Source organism: Ursus maritimus, unplaced genomic scaffold (genome assembly GCF_017311325.1).
Source record: "Ursus maritimus isolate PB19 unplaced genomic scaffold, ASM1731132v1 scaffold_83, whole genome shotgun sequence".
NCBI classification, from domain to species: Eukaryota; Metazoa; Chordata; class Mammalia; order Carnivora; family Ursidae; genus Ursus; species Ursus maritimus.
The window spans coordinates 36,922-48,735 of NW_024427030.1; the positions used below are offsets into that span (position 1 = coordinate 36,922).

Below are 11,814 nucleotides of genomic sequence, written 5' to 3' on the forward strand. Positions count from 1 at the left end.
CTGCTTGTGTTCCCTCTCTCGCTGGCTCTATCTCTGTCAAATAAATAAATAAATAAATCTTAAAAAAAAATAAATAAATAAAATAAAATTATTAAGCCTGTGCACCTGAGTTCCATTTAAACTAAAAAGTCCAATGTAGTGAGTGATGGGATATATTCAAGTAATTTTGTCATGGTGATCTCTATAAGCCCAGTGAAGAAGGAAAACAAAAATTTAAAATTTTTTAATTTAAATTTAATTAACATACTATAATATTCATTTCAGAGGCAGAATTTAGTGATTCATCAGTTGCATACATCACCCACTGCTCACTACTTCAAGTGCCCTCCTTAATGCCCATCACCCAATTACCCCACCCCCACCTTCCTCCCCCTCCAGCAAACCTCAGTTTGTTTCCTATAGTTGAGTCTCTTATGATTTGCTTCCCTCTGTTTTCATCTTATTTTATTTCTCCTTCCCTTCCCTTATGTTCATCTGTTTTGTAAGAACGGAAAATTTAAGGGACTAAGAAAGGTTCAGGTAAGAGAAGAGAGAATTACATATATATGTGGTTTAAAAAAAAAAAAAACTTAGGGCAATGGTCAGAATAATGATCTAGAAATCTTTGAGAAAAATTTTTTTAAAAGACTTAAGTATGGGGTGAAAATTAAAGTACCCCTTTTGGCTCTATCTGCAAAATTTATAGTCACATATTTTTCCCTCATATATCTCCCTTTATATAGTAAATTTGCTGCTAAACTTATTTCCTCCAAATTCTTCATTTTTTTCCTCTCAGTCAATTATATCTAACTTAATTAGCAAGGCAACTAGGAGATCTATGTTTCTGCCAGTGATACTTACTCTTTTTAATTTTTATCCTCAGGTCACTTGAAAATCAGCTCTCCTCTCCCAGTCAATGGGTGGATTAAATGACTCTGTGATCACAGAGATTGTGTTACTGGCCCTTTCTTGCTCTTGGGAGAAAAAACTTTTTCTCATCTTGATATGTTCTTTGCTCTATTTAGGGGTCATCTTGGGAAACCTTTTTATTTTGTTTTTGGTAATTTTTGATTCTCACCTACATTCTCCCATGTATTTCCTGCTGGCCAACCTGTCCCTCATTGATGTGGGTCTTTCCTCTACCACAGTTCCCAAGATAATCAAAGACCTCTTACATGAATACAAAGTAATTTCTTTCCAAGGTTGTATGACACAGATATGCTTCATCCACATCATGGGAGGAGTGGAGATGGTGTTACTCATAGCCATGGCATTTGACAGGTGTACAGCCATCTGTAAGCCCCTTCACTACTTGAAAATCATGAATCCTAAAATATGCATTTCATTTGTAATCACTGGATGGGTAACTGGGGTGATCCATGCTATGTCTCAGTTTTTATTTGTTATAAAGTTGCCTTTTTGTGGGCCAAATAAAGTGGACAGCTTTTACTGTGACTTTCCTAAGATCATAAAACTTGCGTGCACAGATGCAGCCAAGTTTGAGTTTATTGTTACTGCCAACAGTGGCTTCATGAGCATGGGCACCTTCTTCCTGCTGATCCTTTCCTATTCGTTCATTTTGATCACAGTCCGGAAACGTTCTTCAGGAGAATTGTCCTAGGCATTTGTTACTTTGTCAGCTCACATCACTGTGGTTTTCTTGTTTTTCACTCCATGCATGTTTTTGTATGTCTGGCCTTCTCCCCCACCTTCAATTGATAAAAATCTGTTCATCGTGGACTTTGCTATCACCCCTGTCTTGAATCCTGCCATCTATACATTACGGAACAAAGACATAAAATTGGCTATAAAAAGACTGTGCAAAAAGATATCTTATCCCAGATTGTGTTGACCACTTTTTTGGGTGAGTTTTAAAACTAAACATCCCATTACGCACTGACCCATCCCTACTTAAGTACCTCAAATTTAACATATCCCGAACAAACTCATCATCTGCCATCCTAAGCCTGCTACTACTTCACCTGTGGAGTGTACAACCATTACCAATCACGGGAATGTAAATTCATCACACTAAGAACTGGTATTCTAACAGAGAACAGCATAATCTAACAAAGAACATTTTAATTTTGAATTTTTGTTTATTTCTCAAATAAAAATGTAATAACACTGTTTCTGCTATTCATAACGTCTAAAAATAACCTGTAAATTAGTTCTGGTGAATGAACATCAAGAATCTTCACATTAAATTGCTGAGTGTGTGTGTGTGTGTGTGTGTGTGTGTGTGTGTGTGTGTGTGTGTGTTTGTGTGTCTCCAACAGCTTTAATTATTATTTAAAAGAAGACCCAGAGACAAATTCAGTGGGCCAGGAGTTTATTTGGATGGGGCACCAGGAACACATTTGTTCACAAGTGGAGACGGGGCAGAAAAAGAATGGATGCCAACAGAGGGTATACTAACTGGCATTCTACCATATGGACATTGGGGGCAATTCTGCTATGGCCCTCTAGGAGAATGCACCTTTTCTATAACATCTTTATTTCACTTGAGGCAAGGAAGCTGTGTATTTCTGTGTTGGGGTAGCTCTGAGGCATTAACTCCATGGAAGTTCCAAGCTTCCCCTACATAGCAGGTTGAACAGTTTTGATATCCAAAGAAAAGTCCTCAGGCAGAAAATCTTTGCAGTGTATGGTACAAAACAATATACATTCTTGGAAATATTAAGCACAGAGGGATATGAATGCAACACTGAAATTATCAGATACACTCCACATTTTCCCATGCTTAGAGGCATTCATGTTCCATGTAAGTTCACTCCATCACTGATTCTTCAAATACAGGAGTGTTAATGAAACAAGTATTAATGGCGTCTATCATTGCATATGTACCCAAGAATACTTTCACTATCTTCTTCCTCCATAATCCATTCTAGATTTTCCTCACATTTCCACCACTCTTCTGATCTAGATCACTTGCTCAGATCCATATCTTCCTACCTAGTAACACTAAATCCATGATTACCATTCTCTTGTCATGCTTCAATTGCTGCAACTGCCCATTTAGAGTTATCACAATAATGGCTGATGCAAGTGTAGTAGCAATTCTATTTCTTTGTGATAATAAAGGTTAATTATACCTGGCATGATAGTAACTGTTTTTTGTCTGCTGATCTACAAACACAAGGAAACGAAAATGACTAGTGAGCTACTAAAACTTTAGGTTTACTGAAATGCTTACTCTGTCCCCAGAAGAAGCATTCATCCTACCCCAGCAGAGGTCAAAGCTGTAGGTTCAGAAAGCTCAAATTCTCCAAAGAAGTGATGGTGAGTGGAGCCACTCTCACTGACTACCTTTGGTTTCCAGACCTATGCATTTTGGAATACAATACCTTATGATGTCCAGTGGTTCAAAGTATATATCACATGTTAAAGCACAAAGTGTCATCACCAACATACTTACTTGCACCTCTATTTTCATCTTTAAAAGGCTATTCCCATGATCTTCTAGTCTCACACTTTTGCATACCATATATTGCTGCACCAGTGGATCACTTGGTTATGTGCCCACTGTTGTACTTTCTTGGCTGTAAAGATATTTCTTTGTCCTAAGCGATGAAGGACATTAGACTTTCTATGTGTCTTTGGATCACTTTGGATCACTTAACCTACAGCCGTAAGGATGGTCAAAACCAAAACCATACTTGGGAAACACCTTTACCCCAGTAAGAACTACTCGCTAGTCCTCCACCATGAAAGGGATCTAATGTAAACAACCACTAAGTTGCTACCAAGTTGCTGATTAAATGCATCAACAAATGAAACCATATCAATTGTTCAGATTCCATCTGTATTTCTGAAAGGACAAACTCAGATTCCATCTGTATTTCTGAAAGGACAAACACACTTTAACTGCCTTACTGAGAAGAGACCATACTGAAAGAACCCATGGAAAGACTTCGTCCTTGCCATTCATAAGTACTTCACTCACGGGTTCACAGTGTAAGCACTATAGGGGCTGAGCTAGGTTACCAACCCTGCTACTTAACACTCTTCTTGGAACACAGTAAGAACAGAAACATAAGTAAGAAGTATAAGTGTTTTTCTTCCTGGTGTCTTCTGGCTAAAGAAGCAATTATATCACATATAATCATGGCCTATATGTAAGTAACCACTCTCCACTTTAAGTGACAAACCCAGTTAGGCAGAAATTATAAAATTCACCCATACTTGTGAGGACAAATATACACTAAAGCCATTTGATAATTCCCAGCGAAGTGCTAGGTTAATTGCTTTTTGGTTTTTGTGAGCTTTTTTTTCTTTCCTTAATCACATAGAAAAGACAGATTAATACATATGGTATGAAATGGAAATCAGCTCCAGAAACAAGTAAACTAGCAATTAGGAAGGAGTTGAGGTAGGAAATCCATGCTGTTCAATGTACACTTATAAGAATGAAAGTAGAATAATTAGTAAGGAAAGCGCAGATAAGATTTAATTTCTACCCTATAATAAAGGTAGAGTCTCAAAACAGAGGTGAATAAATCCATATAATCAGAAATAATTAAGAATAATAATAATTAAGAATTTGAACAAACAAAAAGTTCAGTTCTTCATACAAACACAAAAAATTAGATAGCCTTCAAAATAAATTAATTGGATAAAATTATTTTAAAATTATATCATAAAGTAATTTTCAATAATGTGAGAGTTATATAATTGTGGCATTAAAATATTCAATTTTAAGCAAGGTAAAACAAGTAGAAAACATGAAAAAAAGAAAAGATTATGTTTTACTACATTAACTTTAAATTTGTCAAAAATAAATATAAAGGCTTCTGGTTTCTAGTTCTGCATGTAAGGAGCTTGGAAGTCACTATTCCATCCTAACAACAAATACAAAGTAGAAAAGACTGAAAAACCCACAACTCTCCTTGGATCCATTAGACAGGGGAAGACACAGGGCAAACTGCTGTCTCCTAGATTAGAGACACAAACAAATACAGGTCATCATGGCTTATTAGAGCAGACACAAACAGCAGAAACTGCTATAGGAGTGACAGCTGGTGTAGGAAACCTAAACCATAATTGATGAATTGCTGGAGTCTCAGTACAGGCAAATTTTGAAAGTTAAAAACTGTCTAGGGTAAACCAGCCATGGTGGGAAGGAGGTCCCAAAAATATTGTGAGGTTTACTTCCAGCAGATTCCCTAGTAAATAATAGAAAAATCCCCTCAGGTTTCTGGCAGAGAAAGGGGAAAAGGAAATATTTTGAAATATATCACAACACTGTTTTTCTTAAGAAGCCTTGCCCTCAGTGGAAAGTAGGAAACCAGAATCTAAACTACTGAGGTATTATAAGAGCCTAAATAACCTGGGGAAGGCAAATACCCAACTCCAACCCATGCTTGCCATTCTGTCACATCTAAGGTGGATTAAAAAACAAAAACAAAAACACAAAAACAGAGACACCTGTAAAGTTCACAGTCCAGAGGCATAGGCTCACTAAAAGATTAAGACCTAATTGTGAGGTTATATAATGCTTTCCCTCTACCCACACTTCCCCACCACATTAACTAAGGCCTATTTATAACAGTTCCTTTTACCCAGTATATCATGTTTACTTATCGAGAAAAAAATTACAAGGCATACTAAAAGGCAAAAAACACAATTTGAAGAGACAGAACAAACTTCAGAGCTAGACATAGCAGGGATGTTGGAATTATCAGACCAGAAATTCAAAATAACTATGAACAATGTGCTAAGGACTGTAATGGATAAAATAGACAGCATGTAAGAACAGATGGCCAATGTACGCAGAGGGATGGAAAACCAAAGAGAACAAAAAAGAAATGCTAGAGATTGAAAACACTGTAAAAGCCATGATAAGTGACTCTGATGGGCTCATTAGTAGATGGGACTTGGATGAGGAAAGAATCTCTGAACTAGATGATATAGCAATAGGATCTTTGACAACTAAAGAACAAGCAGAACAAAAAAATTTTAAATAAGAACAGAATATCTTAGGACTGTGGGATAACTAAAGAAGGTGTGATATGCATAATGGGAATGCCAGAAAGAGAGAAAAGAGAACAGGGGACAGAAAAAAATATATTTCAAATGGTAATGACAGAAATTACACCAAATTGATGTCAGACACCAAACCACAGGTCCAGAAAGCACAGAGTACATCAATAGGATAAATGCCAAACAAACAAACAAACAAACCAAGAACACTACACAAGGAATATCATTTTTAAATCACAGAAAATGAAAGCTACCAAAAAATCCTCATAGAAGTCACAGAAAAAAACAACCTTAATGTATAAAAAATCAAACAGAAGAACCATATCCCACTTCTCCTCAATATACAAGCCAGAAGAGAATAGAGTGAAATATTTAATGTACTGAGAGGAAAAAGAAATTCTATACTCGAATTCTATACTCAAAATTATCCTTTAAAGTAAAGAAGAAATAGAGACTTTCTCAGGCAAATGAAAATTGAGAGAATTTACCAGTAGACCCACCTTGAAAGAAACAGTAAATGAAGTTCCTCAGAGAGAAGGAAAATAATATAGGTCAGAAATTCAGATCTATGCAAAGAAAGAAAGAGCATACAAGAAGGAATAAGTAAAGGTAAAATAAAAACTTATTTTCCTTATACTTAATTATTATAACAGATAACTGTCTAAACAATAATAGCAACTACATAATCAATTATATATGCCTATGTTTATATATTATCCATGTATATGTGTATATACATACAAATAGATGCTAATATATGCTTACGTTAAGTGAACTGAATGATAACAATGACACAAGGAAGACATTAGGATTATTTTGTAATTGCAAGGTACCTACAGTACCCATGAAGTAGTATAGTGTTATTTGAAAGTGGACTTGGAATAGTTGGAAATGGACATTGCACACTCTTAGATAACTTAAAAAAGTAAACAACAACAACTATAAATTACATGCCAAGAAAATAGAGAAAATAGAATCCTATGACATACTCAACTAAAAGGACAAGGTAGAAAAAGTAGAAAACAAATATAAGAACTAAGAACGAGGACAAAAGTTGTAAAAACAGTAATGAACATGGTTGATGTTAATCCACCATTCAAATAATCACTTTAAATGTCAATAGACTAAATGTACCAACTAAAAGAGGTTATCAAAGTGGGTCAGAACACATGATCCAACTATATTTTGGGTCTATAAGAACCCACTTTAAATATAAAGACACATATAGATTAAAAGCAAATGGGTCAGGAAAAAAAATTACCACACTGATACATATCAAAAGAAAGAAAGATTAGCTCTATTAATTTCAGACAGAGCAGACAGCACACAAATATTTTTATTTTTATTTTTATTTTTATTTTTCCTGAACTCATGAGTAACAAAAAGTAACTATTCTCACTTTTAAAAAACACAAAATTTCAAGGAGGGGTTACCCTTTCCAAGAGTAAAAGGAGAGATTTTATATATGATTGAAGTTACACTGTTATCGGCTTAAAACAGATAGTTTTATCTCTAAGATGTTTTAGCAATCTCATAGTAACCACAAGGCAAAAACCTACAGTAGATACACAAAAGATAAAGAGAAGGGAATTAAGGCATACCATTATGGTAAATCACCAGTTCACAAAAGATAGCAAAAGAGGAAGAAAGGTTCAGGAAACTATAAAACATCCAGAAAACAATAAATAAGATGGCATTATCCTTTAGAATCCTTTCTGCCATTAGTAAGTCCTAACCTATCAATAATTACTATAACTGTAAATGGACTGAATTCTCCAATCAAAAGGTACAAGTAGCTGAATGACTAAAAAAGCAAGAACCAACTATATGCTGCCTACAAGAGACTAACTTCAGCTCTAAGTACACACACAGTCACAAAGTAAAGGTACAGAAAAAGATACTCCATGCAAATGGAAGCCAAAAAAGAGCAGAGGTAGCTAAACTAAGACAAAGTAGACTTTAAGTCAAATCCTATAACACAAAAAGAAGGTCATGATATAATGATAAAGGAGACTATTCACCAAGAGGCTGTAACAATCATAAATATATATATCTATATTATATATAGATATACATAGGCACAGAATATATATATATACACAAAGAACATTATAGCACCTAAATATATTAAGTAAATACTAAAAGATATGAGGAGTTAAAAAGACAACAACGCAAATACCATAGAGGAATTCAACACCCCACTTTAAACAATGGATAGATCACTCAGATAAAATCAGTTAGGAACCACTGGACATGAACCCTACTTTAGACCGAGCAGACCTCAACAGACATATACAGAACATTCATCAGAGCAACAGAACACAAATTCTCAAGGGCACATGGAACAAGATCATATGTTAGGCCACAGAACAAGCCTAAACAAATTTTAAAAGATTGACATTATACCAAATATCTTCTCTGACAATAGTAGTCTGGACTAGAAATCAATTAACAGAAGGAAAACTAAGGAAATTGCAAAAATGTAGAATTTAAACAATATAATCCTGCCCAGGTTCTATATAAATCTTAGGAGTATTTTTTTCTACTTCTGTAAAAAAAAGAAAAAAATGCCATTGAAATCTTCATAGACATTGCATCAAATTTATAGTTGGCTTTTGATAGTATGGACATTTCAACAATATTAATTCTTCTAATCCATGAATATGGAATACCTTTCCATTTATTTGTCTTTTTTTCCCCATCAATGTCTTGTAGTTTCCAAAGTGGTGATTTTTCACCTCTTTGGCAAAATTTGTCCCCAAGTATTTTAGCGTATTTGATGCTATTGTAAATGGGATTGATTTTGTTATTTCCTTTTCAGAAAATATGCTGTTAGTATATGGAAATGATACTGAATTTTCTATATTTTGTATTCTGTAACTAAACTGAATTTGTTCATTAGTTCTGGGGTTTTTTTGGATGAGTCCTTAGGATTTGCTACATATAAAATCATATCAACTGCAAATATGGACATTTTTAGTTCTTCCTTTCCAATTCTGATGCTTTTTATATCTTTTTACCTGATTGCTCTAGCTAGGACTTTCAAAACTATGCGCAAAAAAAAAAAAAAAAAGATGAAAGTGGGCACACTGTCTTACTTCTGATCTTAGAGGAAAAGCTTTCAACTTTTTACCAGTAAGTATCATTTAGCTGATGGCTTGTCATATATGGCCTTTATTACATTGAGATGTGTTGCTTCTGTGGCTAATTTGTTACGTGTTTTATTATAAACATGATGTTAAATTTTGTCAACTGCTTTTTCTGGGTCTATTAAGATGATCATATGATTTGATTTTTTTTCTTTCATTTTATTAATGTAATATGACACACTGATTGATTTTTGTAAATTGAACAATCCTTGCATGCCAGGTATAACTCCATCTTGATCATGCTGAATGGTCTTTTTAATGTGCTGCTGAATTTAGTTTGCTAGTATTTTTTTCAAAATTTTTGCATCTATGTTCATCAGAAACATTGAACTGTACTTTTCTTTTCTAGTAGTATCCTATCTGACTTTAATATTAGCATTATGCTGGCATCATGGAATGCATTTGGGAGTTTTTCCTCCTCTTTGATTTTCTGGAAAGGTATGAGAAGGACTGGTGAGATTTTAAATAATTTTGTTAAATAAAAGCCATATATACGCATTCACTTTGAATTGGACCCCACAAATATGTACCCAGTTGAGTACAGACAGTGTTTTTGGAGGCATAATCTACAGAACTTCAACAAACTTATTTCCCAGACTTCATCTGAAAGTTTACATGTGAATATATATGAAGATAATGAAAATGGATGTGGATGATCCTTCTACTATACCCTCTTCCTCTGCCTGTCTGGCTTGACCTAGGGTAGGGTCATCAAGCTTCTTATGTAACAGATCAAATCACAGCCATATGGTCTCTGTTGTAACTGTTCAACTCTGCTTATTGTAGCACAAAAGAGCCATACACAGTACATAAACAAATGGTTGTAGCTTTGCTTCAATAAACTTTTTTTGAGGAGCAGGCAGTGGCCCAAATTTGGCCCATAGGTCATAATTTTTCAACTCCTAATCTAGAATAGCATTTTTAAGGTTTTTTTTCTTTAGTTCAACAGTTCACCATGGTCCCATACCATTTATCCAGTTAGAATTCATATGATTAAAGAAAAAAAATAGTTACAAAAGGATATTCATTCATTCATTCTTTCTTTCATTCATTCAATACATTTTTACTGTTGCATGATAAATTTTGAAATAAGTAACAGATAAAACATCTGGAATGAGAAAGAATCATGAATGCTTATGAGAAATCCCCCCTTGCATAAAGCTTTTTGCTTGTTCTGGAAAAAAATTTTGGTATGTATGGCTCAACTCTCACACTCCATAAATGAGGGCATCTGCAATAATTGTGGAAGATTAAGAAAAATAAAAAAGATCTTCTCTTCCCAACTCAGCAAATCTAAGTAGGCCCACATTTCCACATCTCCTAAATGGTACTTATTTTCCACCCATCCAGCATGTTATCTTTCCTAACATACAGGAGATATTCTGACACCTACCTTCTTTTCTTTTTCTCTTGAGAAAATTAATGTGACTCACAGAACTGGCTCCCAGGAGAAATCAATAAAAGGCTAGTTATTAGAGATCTGAGAAACATCAATGGGTCACTAACACCTACTACCACTAATTAACTGTATTCTCACTGGGAAGAAACATGTATTTTTGTCTTGGAGGTGATTATACTACAAAGCAGAAATCAAAATTAGTGAGTTTCTACAAATGTCGCAGCACACCTTAGAACAGAATAGGTAGTTCAAAAAAAATGCTCCTAATGTTGAGCAGTACTAGAGCAAACTCTCTCTTTTTATACTCCCATTCCACTTTCTCTTTCCTTTCCATTTGTATACTTTCCTTCTGTCAGTAGTTATTCCAATCCCTTGAACACTATTCTTACTATTGTAATCACAAAATTATATTATGACCTGAGAAGGAGATATTTCTGAAAGAATTAACATTTATGATGTCTCCTTGGTGGGTTGATATCTGAAGGAACTGGTATCTCTCACCACTTTCTTCATCATCTAATGTGATATTCCATGTTTCCCATTGTGAGGACCAAATATGGTAAATCTGTCTTGCCCACTCCATTCCCACTCATGCTGTTAATAGACTATACAAATGGAAATGATTCTTTGCCCTCATAAGGGGAATGATGGGGTGAGTCAGTTCCCTCCATTTGGCATATTTGATAAAGCATTTGATGATGTTAGCCAATGACTAGGTCAAGAATTAGAGGGAGACTGATAAGAATGAATATGAGTTAATGGAACTGGTGTCCATCAGTTCTGAAAAGGACCTCTATTAGAAGCAAGCTAAAATGGTTAAGAGTACAGATTAAAAGAAAAATTCATGAATATCGTACAATGGTGACAGGACATTGGCAAAATGAGTTTTGGACAGCTTTGCTTCTTTGTGCTTTCAGTTTTAGGTTGGTTATGATTGCTCTTGGCCCCTTAAGGAGTGGGAATTTTCAATCTCTAAAATAGAAAGAACTAAGTTCTATCTGATGTTCTGCATTACCTATTTAAAAAGGTTCCTATGTTCTGAATGTTAAAGTCAAAATATCCAGCAGGGAGAGAAACCATCTCTTTCAGGACTCTGCCTCCAAAGAATTTATGATTCTTTAATGTTTTCAAAGAAAGAAAAACAACCAAAAAAATTTTAACTGGTTTGAATTCACCTCCATTTCTTAATATATAAATATAAAATACATAAATAAAAATATAAAAATAAATTTTTAGGGGCGCCTGGGTGGCGCAGTCATTAAGCATCTGCCTTTGGCTTGTGGCATGATCCCAGCGTTCTGGGAT

General features: G+C 34.7%; 1 protein-coding gene across 1 annotated transcript; it reads left to right on the forward strand.

Moving 5' to 3' along the window:
• The first annotated feature begins 895 nt into the window (after window positions 1-895).
• On the forward strand, window positions 896-1,831 carry LOC103656821 (olfactory receptor 4F21-like). The gene is given in 1 exon segment (XM_008684239.2): window positions 896-1,831. A coding segment is annotated over 1 exon segment (936 nt).
• The last annotated feature ends 9,983 nt before the right edge of the window (window positions 1,832-11,814 follow it).